The 23,732-nt window shown below is 40.2% G+C and overlaps 2 protein-coding genes and 1 non-coding gene across 3 annotated transcripts; 2 read left to right on the forward strand and 1 right to left on the reverse strand.

Moving 5' to 3' along the window:
• Nucleotides 1–2,324: 2,324 nt before the first annotated feature.
• LOC130719328 (uncharacterized mitochondrial protein AtMg00310-like) lies at nt 2,325–3,017 on the forward strand. Its single transcript, XM_057569949.1, has one exon. The coding sequence runs from the start codon at nt 2,325–2,327 to the stop codon at nt 3,015–3,017; it is 693 nt and encodes a 230-aa protein (XP_057425932.1).
• A 17,115-nt stretch (nt 3,018–20,132) lies between these two features.
• Nucleotides 20,133–21,018, forward strand: LOC130716830 (uncharacterized). Its single transcript, XM_057566838.1, has 5 exons — nt 20,133–20,250; nt 20,361–20,471; nt 20,553–20,628; nt 20,707–20,802; nt 20,886–21,018. Exons 1-5 carry the CDS (start codon nt 20,201–20,203, stop codon nt 20,979–20,981), a joined length of 429 nt encoding a protein of 142 aa, XP_057422821.1. The 5' UTR covers nt 20,133–20,200; the 3' UTR covers nt 20,982–21,018.
• A 2,350-nt stretch (nt 21,019–23,368) lies between these two features.
• Nucleotides 23,369–23,475, reverse strand: LOC130721728 (small nucleolar RNA R71). Its single transcript, XR_009013648.1, has one exon. It is a non-coding gene; the product is annotated as a small nucleolar RNA R71 (small nucleolar RNA).
• Nucleotides 23,476–23,732: the final 257 nt, after the last annotated feature.

Below are 23,732 nucleotides of genomic sequence, written 5' to 3' on the forward strand. Positions count from 1 at the left end.
ATTGCCTCTAATAATAAATCACCTTTTATAAAGGCATTATATCACATATAGCAAAAGTACTTCACAGAATAATGTTAAATAATATTATTTAAATAATAAGCCTTAAATCGGGTCTTAAAGATTCCGAAAGTGTACGAATCGATCGAAGTAATATAAAAGATTGTCGAACCACAGGGATTGTGTGTTAAACCAAATTGCAATAGGAAGTTGCAAGTGTATGGATTGATCGATGTACGGATCCCTTAAATGTGACTTTGAAACCTTTCTTTAGCCATAAACTTCATCACCTCTTGCTCTTCATCATCAAAGAAAGGTTCTCAAACACTCCATCATGAGCATTAATTAGGGTTGCACACTTAATACACTCATCAAAACTCACTTGTAACAATAAACACCCAATTATGCACATAAAGCTTAAGAGAATTCAAACCATGTTCACCTCAAAGATCTTTTTCAAATATGCCCTCAATTCCTCTAACATGTTAGACCAAGGACTAAAAGCTAAAAAGACAATATTAAAGGCTAAAAGTGCAATAAACTACTAAAAGGGACTAAAATGCAAATAATGATGCTAAAAATATAAAATGACACAACTAAGCCTAAAAACACTAAATGAGACTCAAAAAGATAAAAATTAAGACAAAAAAGAAAGATAAAACATAGTAAAAAGATCATATGATCCCGGGTCATCACATATTTCCCTACGGTTATGCAGAAAGTCTTGCATATGATTTCTCGTGAGGATCCAAGGGAACTCATCTCACTCTCAAAAGAATTAATATGTTATCGAGGGTCACTTTTTTTTCGGTCTCATCCTCAGGTGCTTTTTAGAACTTATTAGTTAGTGGCATAGTCGCTAAAAGCAGAGAGTAAGGTATGAAAGGGAGAGTCTCCTCGTCTTTATACAAATATGGAATAGTCGTCTTCTCTCAAAACAGTATGCCTCCTCAGGGCCATCTCGCGTGCCTAATCGTAGGGATCTACACATGGACTCCTTTAGTTAGGGCAGAGCCTAATGTCTCAGTTCCTTGATACGTCTTTAGGTGGCTGCATAATTTGGAAGAATATGCAAAGGATGTGACAGTATGGTTGCATTCCCATGTGAGCTAGGTATATATGGATTGTACATGACCGTGCATATTTATCGGTTGAGCAGGAATGGGTTGCGTTTGGTTGTTATCATTCAGGAGAGGAACTACGATTGCCTAGTTACATTCCATCTTGTGCTACAAATGGTCATCTAGCTCTCTGATGAGTTCGTCTTGAAAGGCAAGAGTGGGGCAGACAACCTCGTTCTATGGAGATTGTTGGTTTTGTCTCGATGGGAGCGATTGGTTCACCTTCATTTTGACGTGATCTCCATTTTGATTGTATGGTTCCTCGTCAATCGTACTTAGTTGTCATTCCTGCGAAGGACTATTTTTCCTTTGTCTCTTTCTCTTAATCCTCATAGTAGATATGAATGAGAATATAGTTTATTGATTCCCCACTGAAGGAACCGATGTTCAGGTAAGGAAATGTCGAACTTGAGAATGAGACATTGACAAAGTTGTGATATTGTAAACTAGGATGCTCCTCCGTGGAAGGGTCTTCTTCTTTTGTGTTCAGTCGTCAAGTGGACACCAATAGATGGGTACCTACAAGGTAACCTGATCCTCAAGTCAGTAAGGTTGAAGAGAAATAAGAATTATGGTTGAATAAATAGTGTGTACCGTTATATTCCTTTTCATGAGTATATATACGTAGGGTTATAATAAACTTGTGGAGAGTTAAGTGGATATATGATAATGTTGTGTAACAAATATTATTTATTAACCAGGTATGTTTTCTTAGAGAAAAATTCATAAAGATGTTAGCAATGTTCTGAAAACCGGACCGGTCATCCAACCGGTCGAGGCACAGGTTCAAGGTTTAAAGGTCAAACTAGGGTTGAACCAAAGTTGAACCGTATTAATTAAATAAATGTATTTAAAATAATTATATATAATATATTGAATATATTTAACAAAAGACATAATCAATAGTATAATTTTACAATTTTAAAATATAAATGAAAATATATTTATTATTCATAGATATAAATATATTAGTATATTAGTAAATATTAAGATATTAGTATTAGTAATTACTAGTAAAAAAACGAAAATAGTTAAAATTGTTGAATCACTCAATGTCATTTCTCAGTTTTGTCTTTTAGTTATTCAAAAAGTGAAACTACCTAGAGCCACTAATTTAATGTCATGTGGTATTATATTTGAAAATTGAACCAGGCGGGGAAAGAAGTGTTGATAAAGTCTGTGATACAAGCAATCCCCTCTTTTGCTATGGCCATAGTTAAATTCCCTAGTTCCTTTTGCACTGAATTGAATTCCATTGTTGCCAGATTCTGGTGGAAAGGCCAACAGAAGGATAGAGGGATACATTGGCGGAGCTGGAGCAAACTCTCAAAACCTAAAAGGGAAGGAGGAATGGGATTCCGGAATTTCATTGATCAGAATACTGCACATTTAGGGAAGCAAGCGTGGAGAATCTTGGTGAACCCAACCTCTCTCTGGGCAACAATCCTAAAAGTTATCTACTTCCCAAACACTGAGTTCTCTAAAGTGGTAGTGGGCAGAAATCCCTCTTGGGCTTGGAGGAGTATAGTTGAGGGTAAGAATTTTATTCTTCACCACAGCAGGTGGGCAATTGGCAGAGGGGACTCAATAAGAGTCAGGGGTGAATCTTGGATTTGGAATGGAGATATTATTCCCCAGGCGACCCTCCCCTCAGACATGAGAGTTATTGAACTACTTGATCCTGGTTCTAGTGGGTGGGATGTGGGCAAAGTTTCTACCTTATTCTCCCCACAAGTGGCTTTTAGAGTCCTGCAAACTCCTGTTGGTCTCACAGGTGGGATTGATTCGCTGGTGTGGCCTCACTCGAACGATGGATGTTATTCCATTAAAACAGGTTATCACTTGGCGAGATTGGAAGGAGAATCGAGCCCCCAAGGTGTAAGATCAAGAATTGATTAGTAGTTGCATCTCTATATTTTGATGATTACAATTAAGGTTTTTGAGTATGAACAATTATGGTACTCTAACGTTTGTCCTTTCTAGTTATGACAAACAGGTTCTGATTCTGGCCCAAGCCGATTCCATCAGAAGATGAAGACCCAAGGGTAACCAAAAGAGAGTTCTAAAGCTCACCATGTTCGTTCAGAATAGTGGCAAATCCTTCAGAAGTTCTGAAGATAGAAGCTCTCAAGAGGTACTGAAGAACCGGAGTCAGAAGTTCTGAAGACCAGATGTTCCAGAAGGAACGACCCTGAAGTAGAAGACTCAAGTTCTGAAGACCTGCAAGAAGTTGGCTCTGAAGACCCAAGCTATTCTAGCTCTGGCATTCAGAAGTTCTGAGGAACATGCCCAGAAGCAAAAGTTGCAAGGTCAGAGGATCCAATCTTCTGTCTGACTCTGATCAGAAGCTTCACCAACGTCCATCTGAAGCACTCCAGATCATAAGTCAGCTGGTGAAAGGACAGGTCGTTGTCATAGTACACATCGTACTGTCATAGCCTGTCTGCCACCTACCTCGTTCAGCCTAGCAGTCTGATATTACAAGATTGTCACTCCAACGGACAAAATCCTAGCAACGGCTACACCATATGCCTTGGAGTATATAAGGGCTGAACATAGAAGAAAGAAGCTAAGAAACCTTGTTGATATTCTTGAATCCATTCTAAGCGATCTCTTAGCAATATTTCTTCATTGTTCTTGAACATCTGAGTTTACTATTAGCTTTTCAGAAGCATTTCTTGTAAACCCAAAACGTTTTACAAACACTTTGTAAAGTTCCTTAAGAGACCAAGTTTGGTCGGATCTTGAGAGGACTGAATCAAGTTTGGTTCAGTGTTTAGCTAGTCTTGAGAGGATCGGTTGATCAGCTTCTTGAGAGTATACTAGTGAGAAAATCAGTGTACTATTAGTCACTTTGCAGGTTGCAAGTGCAGTTGTAACATTCATTGAATTTAGTGAATTGCCTTCATCAGAAGAAGGAAGAAATCACCTTCACGGGTGGACTGGATTAACTTGAGCTTTTATCTCAAGTGAACCAGGATAAAATACTTGTGTGCTCTACTTCATATTCTTTAGCACCTAGTTCTTATCTTTAAGTTTGTCAAAACTTAAAAAGGGGAAAACTTTTGTTTAAAAACTCTATTCAAACCCCCCCTTTCTAGTGTTTTTCGCACCTTCAATTGGCATCAGAGCTCCGGTTCTGATTTATACACTTAACAGTGATCAGTGATCCAGAACCTAGTGTGAAAAACAACGATGGCCCAAGCCAATACTTTCGCTGACAACAATAACAACAACCATCTCAGAGCACCAGTCTTTGTGGTGAAAAGTTTGAGTACTGGAAAGATAGAATCGAAAGTTATTTCCTTGGCACTGACCCAGATCTCTGGGATATGGTCATGGAAGGCTATACTGATCCAGTAGATGCTGTAGGAGTGAAGATCCCCCGTACTGAAATGACTGACGCTCTGTAAGGCCCAAGTTTTAAGCTTATGCTAAGTGAATAAACTTCCTATTCACGATTAGGGTTGATGTAATGTGAAGGGAAACCTGAACAAGAGTTTACTAAATGAAATAAATTTATGAAGGAGAAAGTTCAGGAAAAGCCAAAGGATCGTATCGAAGTCGATAAAAGTTATAGCACGATCGTTATACGCTTAAACCTAGGTCAGAAACCCTAGTATATAGCTAATTTTCACTTTTAGGCACGATGGCAGTTAATTCCAAAAATCTTCAGAGAAATGTTAGAACTTCTCTTTTTCCATATATCACAATCGTTTCGAGGCGAAACTCTAGAATCTACGAACGTCCGATTCCAATCATCGGAAGTTTGCCGAAACCGAATCCCTGGTATTTCAAAACCCTAGAATCAACCGACAATGAAGACTTTTTCTATTCAGAGCTTCAAATGAATATTCTACACGCGTACACCCATTTCTCTTGATGATTTCAATCTTTCTTCAGAAGGAAGTTTTCCATTCCGACATTCGATGCGAAAAGCAACTTATCGGGTAAAATAGTTTTACACCAACTTTGCACCGACTTTGCATTAGTTGCCAAAAATACAAGGAGACATCTTCTTAGCTTAGGAATTCCTTTGCCAAAACCTATCTTAGAATTCATGGAGAATGATGCCGGAAAAATCAGATTCGCGAAACTTTCATTTTCCCGCGAATTACCATTTTCTATATATAGCAAGCAAGTGAGAAAAAAACACAAAACTCCTCCATTTTCCCTCTCAAGGCCGCGAGTTCATCAAGGAAGAAGGAGAAGAAGATTTTGTTCAATTCTTGCTTGATCGTTGATCAATCAGTTGCTACTTCAAGGCTTCGAGGTATAGTCGCTAATCCTTACCTCTGATCGCTTTTTCCATAGCTTTTCTGTAGAGTTTTCTGAGTGGATAGTTTATGGGTTTTTGCAAAACTATCCTGAATCTTTCATTTCTGATTCTAAACCTCTTCCTTATGCGCCCAAGATCACTTCTGCCGGGTTAGATTTTCCGTTATGTCGCCGGAATTCCGCCGGAATCAATTTGAACCTAAAATACCCATTTTTGGAGTTTTTGAGGTAAAGCTTCAACCTTTAGGCTAAAAACTATCGCCTTAGCTTAGTGTTAGTAGGATTAGTTGTCATAAACGTCGTTAGTAACGTCCCTGCAAAATTTGGTTTTTGGGATTTCAGTTTTGAAATTTCGAAGTTAAAAATCATGACCAAAATACCCCTGCGACAGTTTTTGATCCGATAATTTTTCCGAGTTCAGAATACCCTTAGTTACGGCTTATGAAAGCATAGGAACCAAGTTTGATCGAAGAAAAATCGAACCCCACAATTAACCAAAGTGGCCGAGCCCTATAGGGGGGAGGAGGAAAATTTCCTTTTCCGAAAACTTGTCTTTCGCGCTAGATTATCGTACCTTAGAGTATAGATTACTTCGTGTAACCTTAGTAAGTATCGATAGCTTAGTTCTCGATAGATTCTGATAGTATTTCTGTGACTTTGCTTTAAAGGAACTTTTGAGGAATTTCCTGAGGAGCAACGCTTTGCTTGTGAGGAAGAGTTAGAAGATAATCCTGGAGAATCTGCAGGTGAGGGCTTCTCACTGAATCTCTAGTTAATGCTTAGGGTCGATGTTTCGACATTGTTTACTGTTTATGCACTGGAATTGTGTGTGATTGGAAAATGTTTTCTGAGGCTTCGGCTGACAATGTAGATGATTCATCTACTGAATGTTTTTGAGATTGTCTTACATGCTATGTGCTATGTGGGTAATCTAGGATGTGTGGTGCATGCTTTATATGCTAAGTGCTAAGTGTTTATGATGCGATTTATTGATATATGACATGTTGATTGTGATGATTTAAATATGCTCTGTACTGGAATCTGAGATTCTGAATGGTGAGAATAGCGGGCAGGTCATGCCGATTTTATTTTGAGAGTTTTGAGAAAGTTTGATAGGACGAACGAGGTTCGGGCCTTAATTTTGTTTAGTGGATCGAGACATCCTCTGGAAGCGACTTGGGATTGGGAGATCCTGAAAATGTATAAGACTTGCGATAAGACAAAATGGAATCTATTTTATAAAGAAAATTCATAAGACCTTAAATAACCTCAAAATCTTTAAGTAATGATAACAACCTCGAAGGAAGGCATTGGAAGTCAGATCATAGTTTTGGAAAAGCGAGGAGTGTCGTCGGATCCAAGTGTTGAGGAGTTTGGTAAGTTCTGAGTATGTTGGTACTCCTTCGCTCGTTGAGCAGTTTGTTAGCCATCCAAGGGATGAGCCGAGAAGCTTCACTGAGGCGTGAGACCTTGTGAATGCGTGATACTCCACTGAGGCGTGAGACCTTGTGGAAAGCATGGATCTTCACTGAGGCGTGAGACCTCGTGAACAGCATGAAGCTTCACTGAGGCGTGAGACCTTGTGAATGCGGGATACTCCACTGAGGCGTGAGACCTTGTGGAAAGCATGGAACTCCACTGAGGCATGAGACCTTGTGAGAGCATGAAACTTCACTGAAGCGTGAGACTTCGTGCAAGTGTGTAAATTCACTGAGGCGTGAGACCTTGTGAAAGCATAAAACTTCACTGAAGCGTGAGACTTTGTGAATGTGTGAGACTCCACTGAAGCGTGAGACTTCGTGAGAGCATTGATGACTCGAAGAGTTATCGTGAGTGGTTGCACTCATTTTATGATTATTGTATTTTGTCGCAGAATCGACTTTACCTTAGGGTAAGCTTTTAGAAACTTTAATTTACCTAGAACACGTGGCGACGTGTCGAGTGAGATCGGAGACGTTGGTTGACTAATCATCCTGCATTCATGCAACATTAATGGGGTATTAACACAGGACGTACTCTGGACCTCGTCGGATTCCAAAATGGTCATAAGACCCGGATTTCCGTGAAAGAGCGTTTGTAAACGTCTCTTGTAGCAGACCGAAATGGCAGACCTACGGGTTACGGCTGATCTGACTACCTTTGTGTGGTGTAAGAGGCACGCGGGCCGAAATGGCACCACCGTGGCTGGTGAAGGGCTGATCCGTTGATGTCCATCCGTTCCGGATTGCATATTGGTTGACTGGGTTAACCTGCATATCATTTCATGCGACATGCATACTGACTTAGTTGATGAGTGTGTTTGGTACTTGTTAATTCTATTTGAGGCATGTTAACTGTGATTTACTGTCGTTTATGTTCATTGAGAAATATGCAACCCTAGGATGTTATCCCTAGCTATAAGCCTAAGTGGCTATTTCCTTATCTATATCTATTGGTGGTATTATTTACATAATTCTTTGGAGTTGACCCTCACGTCTTCTGTGTGTGCTTTGGCGGACAGACGCCCTTTGTCAGATGTCTTTGGCGGGCTGATTCATGATGGTTCATCCTTCGGGAGGAACTAGGGTTGAGATGCGGGAACTGGAGCGTATCGCGGTAGCGAGAGGAGGACGGATGGTGTACATGGACTAGGTCGTTCTGGATTTCAAATTCAGACGACGATCACGCTAGCATGTAGGAATGAGTGTTACTGTGAGCTCCTCGAGATGGGATTAGTGTAGGAGTAGAGTCTTAGCTCTGAACATCATTTGTTTTCTTTGGGGACAGGGTAGTTTCCCACCTATAGCTTTTTGTGTGGTTCTTTACGGGAATCACAGAGAGTTGGTTGGACTTAGGAGGTCTTGTTTCAGGCCGATGGGCCAGCTTATTCTCAGTTTTGAGGGATAGTGTTGCGGACACTTACCTTTAGATTTGGTTTGTACATTTTGCCTTCGGGCGCTATACTTTTCTTTCCGTCACTGGAGGTTACTCGTGACGAGGTTGTTACTTACAGCGGGGGCTGTTTATATATTGTATATTAGCTCTATTACTTTTCGCTTTTGGGTTTTATTTAATTCAGTCTTGTCTTAGTTATTATCGAAAAAAAAAAATATATTTCACGTTTTTCCGCATTAAGTTTACTTTTGGTTACTAAAGTGACGCCACCGAAATCGGGGTGTTACACGCTCAGAAGAAGCGTTTCAAGGATCATCACAAGGCGAAGTCCATGCTGTTCAGTTCAATATCATATATTGAATATGAGAAGATCTCTGACAGAGAAACAGCAAAATCCATCTTTGACTCCTTGGTCATGACGCACGAAGGAAATGAAGAAGTCAAGGACACTAAGGCTCTTGCTCTCATAAAATAATATGAGCAGTTTAAGATGGAATCTGGTGAAACCATTAAGGAGATGTACTCAAGGTTTCAAACTCTGATTGCTGGAATCAGAGTGCTAAACAAGAGCTACTCTACTGGTGATCATGTCAAAAAGATCATCAGAAGCTTGCCTAAGGAATGGATGGCTTTTGTCACTGCACTGAAGCTTTCCAGGAATCTGGACTCCTTGAAGCTAGAAGAGCTTGTGAGTCATCTCAGAAGCCATGAGATTGAACTCAAAGAGCACAAGCCTCAAAGGAAAGACAAATCTATTGCTCTTAAGTCAAAACCTGACAAGGCGAAAGTCTATCAGGCAGAAGAGGAAGATTCCCCTGAAGAATTATCAGATGCGTCTGGTGATGAAAAGCTATCTCTTCTCACAAAGAGAGTGAGCAAGCTCTGGAAGAACAGACAAAGCAAGGGCAAAGGACCGAGGAAAAGTAAAGGAAGATTTGAATCTTCATCTGGTCAGAAGAAGCCCTCTGGGAAGGAAGTCACCTGCTTCGAGTGCAAGGAACCTGGGCACTACAAGAGTGACTGTCCCAAGCTGAAGAAGGACAAGAGACCAAGAAACTTCTTCAAGAAGAAAGCTCTTGTGACCTTTGATGTGACTGACTCTGATAAAGCTGAGTCAGAAGAAGATGAAGTTGTGGAAGCTCTAATGGCTACCACTAGCAGAGATGTTGAAGCACAGGATGATATGATAGCTTCAGAAGATGACTCAGACTCTGAGAATGACGATGAGGTATTCTCTAAATTTTCTTCATCTGAGCTAAGAACTGCATTATCTGAAATAATGAAGAAACATGATGTGCTTTTAAATAAACATAAAGAGCTTAAAAGAAAATATGCTGTTAAAACTAGTACATCAGAAGTTCATGAGAAGTCAGTCTCTGGACTCATTGAAGAGAACTTTTCTCTTAAAAATGACAACTCTGTTCTTCGTGCTAAAAATGCCATGCTAGAAGATCAACTTGCATCATCTGATGTTAAGCATGAAACTCTATATGAGAAAGCGTTTCAAAGGTTCCTAGCCAAAGGCATAGACAGAAGTGTTATGGCTTCAATGATCTATGGCATAAGCAGAAATGGGAACAGTGGTCTTGGCTACTCCCAACCTATGAGAGGTGAGCCATATGAGCCCAAACGCGAACCTTTGCATAAGCATTTTGTTCCCGCTGGTACTGTCATTCCAGAAAAGGTTACACCCAAGGTGGTAAAACCAAAGGGAAAATTTAAACTTAACATGTCTAAATATTATAATCAAGTTCCCTTGTATTATCCTCCTGTTGCACCCAAAGTTCCGAGAACTTCTGGGAAAACTAACAAGAAAGGACCCAAGATATGGGTACCTAAGACAAAAATTATTCCTGTTGCAGATATCTTATGCAGCTCAGTTAAGACACCCGTCATGGTACCTAGACAGTGGATGCTCGCGACACATGACATGCATAAGGTCTATATTCCAAAAACTGATGCTACTTAAGTCAGGAGGAGACGTTGGTTTTGGAGGAAACCGGAAGGGAAAGATCATTGGAAAAGGTTCCATAGGAGATGGAAAAACTCCAGTTATTAATGATGTACTTCTGGTGGAAGGATTATTGCATAACTTGCTCTCCATAAGCCAAATAACCGACAAAGGTTATGATGTGATTTTCAATCAAACCTGCTGTAAAGCTGTCAGTCAAACAGATGGATCTGTTCTGTTTTCTGGGAAGAGGAGAAATGACATCTACAAAATCAAATCCTCTGAACTGCTATCTCAAAAGGTCAAGTGTCTCATGTCTGTTAATGATGAGCAATGGGTTTGACACAGACGCCTAGGGCATGCAAGCCTCAGGAAGATCTCCCAACTAAGCAAGCTAAACCTCGTCAGAGGATTGCCTCGTCTGAAGTTCTCTTCAGAGGCTCTGTGTGAAGCTTGTCAGAAGGGAAAATTCACCAAGAAGCCTTTAAAAGCAAAGAATGTGGTATCTACAACAAGACCCCTTGAGCTACTTCACATTGATCTCTTTGGACCAGTGAAAACTGAATCCATTGGAGGAAAGAAGTATGGGTTAGTCATTGTGGATGACTACAACAGGTGGACATGGGTAAAGTTCTTAAGGCACAAGGATGAAACACACACTGTGTTCACAAACTTCATTACCCAAGTTCAGCAGGAGTTCCAAACTTCAGTGATTACTGTCAGAAGTGATCATGGTGGAGAATTTGAGAACAAAGCCTTTGAAGAATTGTTCAACTCTCAAGGGATCTCTCACTACTTCTCCTGTCCTCGCACTCCTCAAAAAAATGGAGTTGTTGAAAGAAAGAACAGAACTCTTCAGGAGATGGCTCGCACCATGATGCAAGAATCAAGTATGGCCAAGCACTTCTGGGCAGAAGTAGTCAACACTGCATGCTATATCCAGAACAGAATCTCCATCAGACTAATTCTGGAGAAGACTCCTTATGAGCTGTGCAAAGGAAGACAACCTGATATCTCTTACTTCCATCCCTTTGGGAGTACATGCTACATGTTCAACGCAAAGGAGCAATTGGGTAAATTCGATTCTAAAGCTTTAAAATGTTATTTTCTTGGTTATTCTGAAAGATCTAAAGGTTTTAGAATTTATAATATTGACCCTCAAACTGTTGAGGAATCTATCAAAATTAGATTTGATGACAAGCTTGGCTAAAAAAAGTCAAAGCTAATTGAAAGATTTGCAGATCTTAGCATTGATCCATCAGAAGAAAATCAACCAAAGGACAGCCCAGAGGATGCTGCTCCAGAGGCAGAAGCATCAGAAGATGCTCCAACAACTTCTGATCAACTTCAGAAGAAGAAGAGAATAGCTGCCTCTCATCCAGAAGAACTGATTCTTGGCAACAAAGATGCTCCTGTCAGAACTAGGTCCATGCTCAAATCTTCAGAAGAGACTCTTCTGAGTCTGAAGGGACTTGTATCTCTCATTGAGCCCAAATCAGTTGATGAAGCTCTTGAAGATAAAGGTTGGATTCTGGCAGAATGATATCGGGTCTTTAATGCCTAAACCCAAAGGTTTCCATGTCATAGGAACCAAGTGGGTATTCAGAAACAAGCTGAATGAAAAAGGAGAAGTCACGAGAAACAAGGCAAGACTGGTAGCTCAAGGCTACAGTCAACAAGAGGGGATTGATTACACTGAGACCTTTGCTCCTGTGGCAAGGCTTGAAGCTATAAGGCTACTGATCTCATTCTCAGTGAATCACAGCATAATTCTTCATCAGATGGATGTCAAGAGTGCCTTCCTCAATGACTACATTTCAGAGGAAGTGTATGTCAAGCAACCTCCTGGCTTTGAAGATGACAAGCATCCAGAGCATGTCTACAAGCTCAAGAAGTCGCTCTATGAACTGAAACAAGCTCCTAGAGCTTGGTATGAAAGGCTTTGCTCCTTTCTTCTGAAGAATGAGTTTGTAAGGGGTAAAGGTGACAACACTCTTTTCTGCAGAACCTATAAGGATGATATTCTTATAGTTCAGATTTATGTTGATGACATTATATTTGGTTCTGCTAATCCCTCTCTTTGCAAGGAATTATCTAAGATGATGCAGGCTGAATTTGAGATGAGCATGATGGGAGAGCTCAAGTACTTCCTGGGAATTCAAATTGATCAACGACCAGGAGTCACTTATATCCATCAGAAGAAGTACACCTTGGAACTTTTGAAGAAGTTCAACATGAGTGACTGCAACATCTCAAAGACTCCAATGCATCCAACATGCATTCTTGAGAAAGAGGAAGTTTCCTCTAAGGTTTGTCAGAAGCTCTATCGTGGAATGATAGGCTCTCTTCTTTATTTAACAGTTTCCAGACCTGATATATTGTTTAGTGTGCATCTCTGTGCTAGATTTCAATCTGATCCTAGAGAGACTCACTTAACAGCTGTTAAGAGGATCCTCAAATATCTGAAGGGAACCACTAACCTTGGCTCGATGTATAGAAAAAACATCAGAGTATACACTTTCAGGTTTTTGTGATGCTGACTTTGCTGGAGACAGAGTGGAAAGGAAAAGCACCTCAAGAAGTTGCCATTTCCTTGGAGCAAATCTTGTCACTTGTCAAGCAAGAGACATAACACAATTGCTTTATCTACTGCAGAAGCAGAATATGTCTCAGCTGCCACTTGCTGCACACAAACCATATGGATGAAGAATCATCTGGAAGACTATGGTTTGTTTCTGAAGAAGATTCCAATCTTCTGTGACAACACAGCTACTATCTCTCTCAGCAAAAATCTCATTCTGCACTCAAGAGCAAAGCACATAGAGGTAAAGTATCATTATATTCGAGATCATGTTCAGAAGGGCACTCTATCATTAGAGTATGTTGATACTGACCATCAATGGGCAGATATCTTCACCAAGCCCTTGGCAGAAGATCGGTTTTTATTCATTTTTGAAAATCTGAACATGGACTTTTGTCCAGAGTAAGGAATTTTCACAACCTCTGACCATGGTGTTTCTGAAGTCATCAGATGCTACCTATTCAAAAGGTACTCGATCAGAAAGTACTTAACCCACCGGTTAAACTTCTGTGGTAGACAACAATACACGTGTCACTTCTTTTGTGACATAGTTCCTTGTGTCGCGTGGTGTATCTGCTATAATGATGACACCTACTCTCCTCCACTGTGCTATTTTTTGACAAAGTATTTTACAAACCGTTGATCTTGTTTTTTTGCTTATGCTTCTTAAAATCTCAACCGTTATCAATAAACCCACTATACGCACGATCTCACACACGGTCTAACCCAACTCTCTATTTTAGTTTGTTTTGTTTTTGAGAAAGATTGAATAAAATGAGGGTTTTGTTCAAGTTTGGAAATTGGCAGATTTCAACTGTCAACTTGTGTGAATTTGTAGAGGGTCTTAAAAACCTCATTTGGGAAAACTTCCTTCATGAGAGTTGTAGCCCTTTAAGTTTAGAAAATTCTCGAAGTGGAATCAGGTCATTCCGATATCGGTACCTCGAGATATTGTAGTTTTAGTGACGATGGTTTTGGCTGTACAGTACCTGCGGGTTAATTGGAGAAATTTCCTTTTAATTCCTGTTTTAATCTTGTTTTTATTAAAAAGTGGTTTGGTTTTCTCATAAGTCAGACCGGTTTAAGTTAGTAATTAGTTGGGTTCAGGGTTTTTACTTGTTTGGGCTTAGAAAGAAAAAAAATTCAAAACCCTAGCCCATGCATGTGTAGCCGCGGGTTCAATAGGGTTTGGGGGGAGGAGTTTTTCTCATTCACACAAAATCTGAATTAGAAACCCTTGGGCAGCACCTCCATCACGTAAAAACAGAAGAGAGAAAGGAGAGGAGAAGAGAGGAGCCGCCACCTTCCACCCTTACCGTCGGCCGCCGTCGTGAAGGGGAGCAAGAGAGAGTGAGATCACGAGAGAGAGGGAGAGGATTCGAGAAGGAGAAAGAGGGAGGGAACTTGGACAGTGTAGCATCCTGACTTGACGACTGGCCTCACGGTAACAACACGAGTCTTTTCAGCGCGCTATGTCCTCACTCGCGCGCTTCCTAATTTAACTATGCTATTACACATATATCTGTGGTGCTGGAGAGTGAGGATAACAGGCAAGTCATGCCAAATTTTTATGAGATTTTGAGAAAGTTTGACGGGACGAACGGAGTTCGGGCCTTGTTATGGTTTTAGTGGATCGAGACATTCTCTGGGAATTACTTGGGATTATGGGATCTTTGAAACTCATAGGAAATACGATAAGACTAAACGGGAACTATTTTTTTTACAAGGAAAATTCATAAAATATTAAACAACCTCTAAACCTTTAAATAATGATAACAATCTTGGATGGCCTGTGAAGCCCGGGGCCGACGAGGGCGGGGAGTGATCGCCGGTGCAGTGAGGCACGGACAAGGAGCGGCTCCTGACAGGCTTCTAGGCGGAGGGGCACATGAATGAACCGATTTCACACCCGAACAAGAGGTATTCCGAGACTGTATAGGGATGGACTATACAGTTGAGGAGGGCATAAAAGATTTGATTGGTACTACTCATAAGAACAAGTTGCAACTTCTTTTCGGGAGCCCAACTGATAAGAACTCCATGGTTAAGTGTGCTTGCCTTGGAGCAATATCGTGATGGGTGACCTTCTGGGAAGTTTTCCCGGGAAGTGCGCGAGTGAGGACAAAGCGCACTGAAAAGACTCGTGTTGTTACCGTGAGGCCAGTCGTCAGATCGGGATGTTACATTGTGGTATCAGAGCTTGTCGAGTCTTTCGGGAGTCTTTGGGGAATAGGCCTTCTGTGCTAGGTTGTGTGACTCTGTAAAGAGTGAAAATTGATTGTCTGCAAGCGATTTTTCGCTTAGACTTGATTGAAGTTATTACTTAATCATATTGTATAGTTATGTTAGATGCTATCTTATGATGAGTTCTAACTGTTTGTTTGACTTAACAGAACATGGTGAACGCTAACCAATTAGCTGAGATGATGGCCACTATGGCCCAAGCTGTGACTTCACAGGCGAAAGATAATGCTATGAGGCGTGCTGCCGAGGAGGCACGTGATCAGCATCAGCGTCAGAGAGAAGTGACACTGGACCAGAACAAAGGCCTGAATGACTTCAGGAGACAAGATCCACCAAAGTTTTCGGGTGGTACTGACCCGGACAAAGCGGATCTCTGGATCCAGGAAATTGAGAAGATATTTGGCGTATTACAAACTGTTGAGGGCGCCAAGGTGGGCATGGCAACTTATTTGCTGCTTGGTGATGCTGAGTACTGGTGGAGAGGCACCAGGGGGATTATGGAAGCCAATCATGAAGAGATCAACTGGAACTTCTTTCGAACCGCGTTCTTGGAAAAGTATTTTCCAACAAGTGCTCGGGATGAGCGGGAGGCACAGTTTCTGACACTCCGACAAGGAGGTATGTCTGTACCAGAATTTGCTTCCAAGTTGGAATCTCTGGCGAAGCATTTCCAATTTTTCAACGATCATGTTGATGAGCGCTACATGTGTAAGCGCTTTGTTAATGGACTGAGGCCTGACATCGAGGACTCAGTGAGGCCATTGGGAATCATGCGCTTCCAGTCTTTGGTTGAGAAAGCCACAGAAGTGGAATTGATGAAGAACAAGAGGCTGAATCGTGCTGGAACAGGAGGGCCGATGAGGTCGGGCTCTCAAAACTTTCAAGGCAGGGGGAAATTTTAGAGCAGGAGGCCGTACCAACGTCCTGCTGGTAGAGGATTTGCTTCAGGATCTTACAGACCCATGGTGGGTACTGCTGGTGGTTCTTGAGGTCAGACTTTGAACAGGGAGACGACCTGTTTCAGATATGGGAAGTCGGGGCACTATGCTAATGTTTGTCCCGACACAAGGCCCAAATGCTTTAATTGTAACAAATTGGGGCATACTTCCGGTCAGTGCAGAGCACCCAAGACGGAACCAATTGTCAACACTGCTCGTGGAAAGCGTCATGCTGCTAAAGCAAGAGTCTACACCATGGATGGTGAAGATACTGAAAGAGTTGACGGTCTAATCAGGGGAGACTGCGAGATTGACGGTAATCTCCTAACTGTACTTTTCGATTCCGGTGCAACGCACTCTTTTATCTCTAGGGAATGTGTGACCAGGTTAAAACTTCCTATTACTGCTTTGAGCTTTGATCTTATAGTTACCACCCCTGCCAAAACTCTACTTGCTAATACGGCATGTATGTATTGTCCAGTAACATATAGAGATAGAGTTTACCATGCTAACCTAGTATGCCTAACTCTCAAGAACCTAGATGTTATCCTAGGAATGGACTGGTTGTCCCACTATCATTGTCTTTTGGACTGCAACCGAAAGAGAGTGGTATTTCCTTACTCGGATCTTTCTGAGTGTCTATCCGCCAATCACATTAGCGTCTCTTTGAATGAAGGATCTCAAGAGTATTCCGTATTGCTAAGCTTGGAGAGTAAAGGGAATCCGGAAGTGAACAATATTCCAGTTGTGAGAGACTACACGGATGTTTTTCCTGGCGATGTACTTGGATTGCCGCCTGTACGCGACATTGAGTTTGCTATTGACATCGTACCGGGAACAGGGCCGATTTCGATTGCACCATATCGTATGGCACCTGCGGAGTTAGTGGAATTGAAGTCTCAACTAGAGGATCTTCTGTCGAAGGGATTTATCCGACCAAGCGTTTCACCTTGGGGAGCGCCTGTCTTATTGGTGAAGAAGAAGGACGGGAAATCTAGATTGTGTGTCGACTACCGACAACTGAAAAAGTAACTGTCAAGAATAGGTATCTGTTACATAGAATTGATGATTTGATGGATCACCTGCGAGGAGCTGCGATATTCTCAAAGATAGACCTGAATTCGGGTTACCATCAGATCAGAGTAAAGACTGAGGATATCCAGAAAACGGCATTCAGAACTCGTTATGGACACTACTACAGAAAAGACTTTTCGCCACGCCTCAATTGCCACGGTTATAGGCGGAACCGTGACAAAAGCTCAATTACCACAGTTATAAGCGGAACCGTGGTAATAGAGTACAATATTTTATTATTTTTTTGAGAGACCATGACAATAGAACATTTTTCCCAAATTTTCACTACCCGTCGATTTTTTCACTCCCTCCCACACTCCAATTTTTTTCAGAAGAAAACCCTAACCCCTCTCCCTCCCATGCTCTATCCCACTCTCCACACTCCATCGAAGCTCTGGTTCCTCTCCCTGTTCCATATCCGACGAAGCTCTGATCTGTTCCCGTCCCTCTCTCGTTTCCCTGACCTTCCCTCCCACACTCCATCGACCTGTTCACTCTCTCCCACGGCGCCGCTTTCCTGCATCCTGAAGCTCTGGTCCCTCTCCCACCGCCGCTTGCATTCTGCCCACAATCTGAGGTATTCGCCACTTTAATTCTTTGTTTTGAGAAATAAAGAGATATATATTGATAAGGCTTGGCTTTTTTCCTCCTTCCCTGCCTCTGTTATGGATTAGAGGAAGACGTGGCTGTTGTTATCTTCTATTGTTTCTTTTCTTCTTTTTCTTTCCTTGAATGTGGCTTCGTTTCATAGCTTTCCCCAGGTTGTATTTGCTTTCTGTTTTCTCTTGCTTGATTTTGTAAGGCTTAACTATGTACTGGGTGTTTCACCTCTTTCCTTTCTATTAATATATAATATGGTTTACTCTAAAAAAAAATAATTGATAAGGTTGGGCATGAAACAACCAGCAAAGTACCAAAATACAATTTTCTGATATGCCTTATACCCTGAGTAATCAAACAAAAAGTTATATTAAACTAGCATTACCGCATTAGTATCATCAATTTTATAGGTTTAATAGGCTAATTTGTTTAATTGAGTGTGGTGTGTGTTTAGGGTTCTCATCCCTTAGCTTTGCAGTTACTTTCACTAATCTCCTTTATGTGCGTCTCTTTTTCTTGTTTTCGGCTGCCTCAATTCATAGACATGGCCAAGGGTGTTAGTTTTCTAGTCAAAGACCTCAAAGGGAGAATTAGATTTGCTTTTCCTCACAAACCTTCTTTTTATGCAATTTTTAAGAGAGCAATCAAAGAAACATCATTTCAGACTCTTATATTAAGTTGGAATGTTAATGATTAGGATTTGTTTTGGTGTGTAAGTAGAAGACTCAATACATTAATGAAATGGAAGGAAGAAAATGATAAATGGCTCCATGCTTCAAGGGCCCAAAATCCCATCAATTAATCAAGAAAAAGTGAAAACATAATCGTCCCATATCCAATTCCACTTCTAGTTAGATTATTTTGTGTGAGGTTCTCGGCAAGTATCTGATATTTCTTTGAGGGATGATCCTTTTATATTGCTATGCTGCTATTGCTTCTGCCCCTTTATATTGCTATGTATTTTGAGTTGCTCTTGGATGGGTGCTGTTTCATAGCTTGACCTGAGGAGACTAGGATTTCTATGTTGTTGTGCAGCTTTTGGCTAGGCCAAATTTGGCTTCTCTTGCTGCGTTTTTCTTCTTTAGTTGTTCTTTTATTTTTAGACTAGCTAGTTTTCCTTCAAAACTGTGCTAGTGCAGATGTTGTACTCTGTTTTTGCTATTTTAGTAAATCACATATGTAGTTAGCTGATTGCTTAGTTAACCATTGATTAGTTAGATCTGTTACTGTTTTATCTTCATTACTAGTTTTAACAGCTATGAATATATACAAGAGCTGATTGTAGTAACTCGAATCTGACTTCAATTATTGCTTTTGGCTTTGTTTGATTAGATTTATTTGAAGTTGTAGATCGAATAGCCAAACTGGTTGCCACTGACTTAGAGGACTAGTCTAATTCTAAACCTTCAGTTCTGACTCTTTCCTCTACACCCTATATTTTTCAGCCGTTAACTCTTAGTGAATACTTTATCTGTAATTGGGCCTGTATCTATTATAGTGTGCTATCATCATTGTATCAGTTATATGAAAAGCTACTTGTAGTTATAATTTATTGCACAGCTAGTGTCCATCGATGATCATGAAAATGTAAAGATTAAGTTGTGGGATTATGTCATTGCTGACAAGGAAATTGTAGAAACTAAATACAGCTGTGGAATTTAGAGATTGTTATTTCTTTCAAATTATGAAAAATATTTATCTACTCTAACTTGTAATTTTCCCTTATCGTTTGAAGACTTTTCAGTGCCTGTCAACTCTAATTTAAGCTGATGACAATACTCTATAGCTATGATACCCAAAATACTAACAAAAGAGTGGTATTTTGATGTGCTGCTGTTGTTTCTGTTGTGGAATTAACTTTGCTGTTGCTGTTTGGGCTGCTGTTTCTGTTGAGATATCTTTGCTATTGCAGTTTGGGCTGCTGTAGGAAGTGATTTAAGCCTTTTTTGCTGGGGAAATTGGCTGTTGTTTTGTGTTTTGCTGAGGTCTTGTGGGCTGGTTTTGGTGCTGAGAATTTAGTTATGTTGTTACTGTTATCATGAGAAATTAATTTCCTGGCGCTGTGCTGTTTTGGCTGTTGTTTCATGATATTTTATTCATGTATTTGGGGTTATATTGGCCTGCTGGATTAGGCAATCTGGTTGGTTTTTTCTGTACATTTTTCCAGTACAATCTGGTTGGTTTTTTCTGTACATTTTGCCAGTACAATCTGGTTGGGTTCTCTTTAATTATTGCTTTTGGCTCTGTTTGAATAGATTTATTTGAAGTTGAAGATCGAAGAGCCAAGCTGGTTGCCACTGACTTAGAGGACCAGTCTGATTCTAAATATCCAGGTTTCACTCTTTCCTCTACACCCTACTTTTTTCAGCAGTTAACTCATAGTGAATAATTTATCTGTAAGCACTGCAAGTTGAAGTATGTGATACAAGTTAGATGTCCATAAGCATTAGAAATAACATTAGAAATACAATTTGCCTTTTTGAGTCCTCATCGAACAGCACATGGGCTGACCAATCAAAGCCAATATATTTCGGATGCAATTATGGCAAATGCACACCCAAACCAATTATATCTTGCACCGGTCAATATAGGGTGAGAAATATTGGATGAAATTTGTAAATATTAATTCATAGTTACTTGATTAATTTATATGATTAGCACTTGATTTATTAATATTATAATTTAACATGTCTTGCTTGTAGGGCACATTGGGTGTTGGTTGTGATCAATGCCACTACAGGGACCTTATTTTACTTGGATCCTATACATGGTAGTTTGTATCAACGCAAAGTCATGAAAGAGATGTTTGATAAGTAAGCTTATATAGATCTACTTGCTATGTTAGTCATGCTATTCAACATATTTAATCATGAGTTTTTCATTCAATTTGTTAGTGCAATGATGATCTACCGTGCTAATTGCAATGACAAGAGGATTACATGGTCCAAAGCCAAATGGAATACTATAAAGGTATACATATTTACATAGCTGAAAACAATTAGATCTAGCTACCAAATCACTGATATATATTATATTTGTTTTTTATAGTGCCCTGCCCAAACAAATTATATAGATTGCGGGTACTATGTACTAAGCTTTCTAAAGGAGATAATTGCGCACAAAAAATCTACAATTCCACAAGCGGTATGGAACTTTGACTAAATTCTTAATTTTTCCTATTTTTAAGTGTGACTCTAAATTTTGTTAATTTTACCATCATTTTGCAGTACTTCTCTGATTGTCAATTTGGCTTCTACGATGAGGATCAACTAAATGAAATTAAAGAAGGGTGGGCTACTTATGTGTTAAAGAATTTTGCCTAGTGTGGGCTATTTGGTTTAATTCCTTGTGAGAGTATGGGCTACTTATGGTATGGAACTGCACTGCATGTTATTTTAGAGTATTTGGTTCAAGCAGTGTACTGTACTGGCTAGTGTGGGCTATTTGGTTTAATTCCTTGTGAGAGTATGTTCTCAACAACAATTAGTATTGTTTTGGAAAAATTAGTGTAAATGTATTGTTTTCTTATTCAAGGTTGGAATATTTGAGTAATTTGGCTAGAATATGTGAATGTTGGTGATTTTATGCAATTTATTTTTCAATATAAACGTACTAAAATTTATGCACACACCAGGTAAAAAAAAAAAATCAAAAATTCTATAGCAATTTCACAGACCAGGTGTATGACCTATTGTCACGGTTATAACCGTGGCAATAGAGGCCACCTATTGTCACGGTTACTTACTCAACCGTGGCAATAGAGGGAACCTGATGACCCTATTTTAGTAGTGTTTTTAGGGTCATTTCTTTGTGTGTTTTGAGTCTTTTTGTTAAGTCTCATGTAGTGTTTCATGCATTCTCATGCATTTTTATCTTTTCTTTAGTCTTTATTTTGCTTTGGTAATTTAGTAGTTTTATAGGGAGTTTTCTTGCATTTTGAGTAAAGTTTAGGTCTTGCATGGTTTTATTGTGTTAATTGAAGGATCTCATGTGCTAATAAGCTCTTTGAGCTTCTAGAATTTTCCTTGGCTTGTTGGTTAAGTTTCAGATCAGGTACTGGAGAAGAAAGAAGGCCAATAAGCATGGAATTGATGGAAAACTTAAAGAGGATTGAAAAGAGGAGTTTCAGAAGCCAAAAAGCCCTTTTCAGGCGAGCTTAAGCGCCTAGGCGCTGGGGAATGGGCGCCTAGGCGCCAAATGGGTCCAGAGAGCATGTTTTTACATGCAATTGGCGCTCAGGCGCTCTGAATTGGCGCCTGAGCGCCCAGACTCGACCTGTTTGCCTATAAATAGGCTTTTTGCCATTTCTTTTGTAACTTTTGTCATTTCTATGCATTCCTAAATAAGTTACAAGTAGGGTTAGGCTCTGGAGCTTGAGGAGAAGCATTCTCCAAGTCCATGTTCCAGGTTTTATCCTTCTTTTCTTGTATGGATTCTATACCCATGCTTGGCTAAAACCCCTTTTGCTTTGGGTTCTTTGTAAGACTTTGAATGTTTTAGCTATCAATCCTTTTCTATTCATGATGTTCTGAGTAAACCCTTGAATCTCACTTCTATGCTTTATCTTTCAAGCTTGAATGCATGCTAGCTTCTTACTTTTCTATAATCATAACGATAGTTTGTTATAGAATTGGGACTTGTTGTGAGATTACTCCTTCTATACTTGCTACTAGGAATAGAGGAAGGGTTGGGGTTTGTTGGCCTGATTTGTATGCTTAGTGCTTCTAGCAAATGTTTAGGTTATCAAGGAATTGAACCTATCTTTTGATTAGGAAGGGTTTTCTTTGCGAGGCATCGAAAGATAACTAACTAGGCTAGAACATCAAGGAGAGACTCGGGATTAATTGAATAGGAAGGTTTGCTAAAACTGAAATAGTTGAACAAGAACCCAAGGCAATCTCATCTCTGTTTTTCAATCGCTTTATTACTTGATTACTTGTCTTTTTACAAACTCAAGAAACAACCAATTATTAAAACTGAATTTTACTTGCTTTTCAACCTTAAACTTGAATCTTAAACTGAATTTGCCACACCAATTCCCTGTGGTTCGATAATTTAAAACCCGGAGGTATTCGTACACTTGCGAATTGACCAACAAGTTTTTGGCGCCGTTGCCGGGGAATTGTTTGTGGTTTTTGGTTTAAGTTTTTAGTTTGTGGTTTTATTTTTTTTGTTTTTATCTTTGTCTAGAATTGGTGCTACTAATCTTTCTCTATTTGAGTGTTACACTTTCAGATTAGTCATTGGTGGCCGTATGACGGAGGAGGAGATTGAAGCCCACATTGAGGCGAGAATCCAAGAGGGGAACACCCTCCGATTACAAGAACAAGAAGTTGAGAATGCCAACCGGTCTCTACGAGAACTCACTTCAGCTACTATGAGTTATGATTATCCCGGGAGTATTGTCTTTCCCGAGGGAGTTGGAAACTTTGAGTTGAGACCGACATTCATCAACTTGGTGAGCCAAAGCCAATATGGTGGAGGTTCCTCAGAAGATCCTCATGCTCATATGGAGAGGTTCATCCGTAATTGCAACACTTATCGAGTGAGCAATGTTTCATCATAAGCAATTCGGTTGAGCCTATTTCCATTTTCGTTAAAGGATGCGGCTGAGGATTGGCTAAATTCACAACCTCAAGGGAGAATCACTACTTGGGAAGACCTAGCAGAAAAATTCACAACAAGGTTCTTCCCAAAAGCTCTTTTGAGGAAATTGAAAAAAGACATCATGAATTTTGTGCAAACCGCTGAAGAGAATCTCTATGAAGCTTGGGAGCGCTTCAAGAAGCTCTTGAGGAAATGTCCTCAACACAATCTCACCCAAGCTGAATTGGTTGCAACATTTTATGATGGTCTACAGTACTCTTGGAGGTTTGGTTTGGACGCGGCTTCTAATGGAGAGTTCGATGCTCTTCCCCCACAAGCGGGGTATGACTTAATAGAAAAGATGGCAGCGAGAGCCATGAACTCTGAAAATGATCGCCAAACCCGAAGGAGTAAGTTTGAAGTGGAAGCTTATGACAAGCTCTTGGCCTCCAACAAGCAACTCACCGAACAAGTGGCGGAGATTCGAA

This window comes from Lotus japonicus, chromosome 5 (genome assembly GCF_012489685.1).
Source record: "Lotus japonicus ecotype B-129 chromosome 5, LjGifu_v1.2".
NCBI lineage: Eukaryota > Viridiplantae > Streptophyta > Magnoliopsida > Fabales > Fabaceae > Lotus > Lotus japonicus.

Excerpts from the sequence above, each read along its gene's own strand:
- LOC130719328 (XM_057569949.1), top strand. The coding sequence starts at position 2,325 with ATGGCCATAGTTAAATTCCCTAGTTCCTTTTGCACTGAATTGAATTCC.
- LOC130716830 (XM_057566838.1), top strand. The coding sequence starts at position 20,201 with ATGGCAAATGCACACCCAAACCAATTATATCTTGCACCGGTCAATATA. Across the intron at positions 20,251-20,360 it reads CTTGCACCGGTCAATATAGG|GGCACATTGGGTGTTGGTTG; the intron begins GTGAGAAATATT and ends TCTTGCTTGTAG. Across the intron at positions 20,472-20,552 it reads ATGAAAGAGATGTTTGATAA|TGCAATGATGATCTACCGTG; the intron begins GTAAGCTTATAT and ends TCAATTTGTTAG.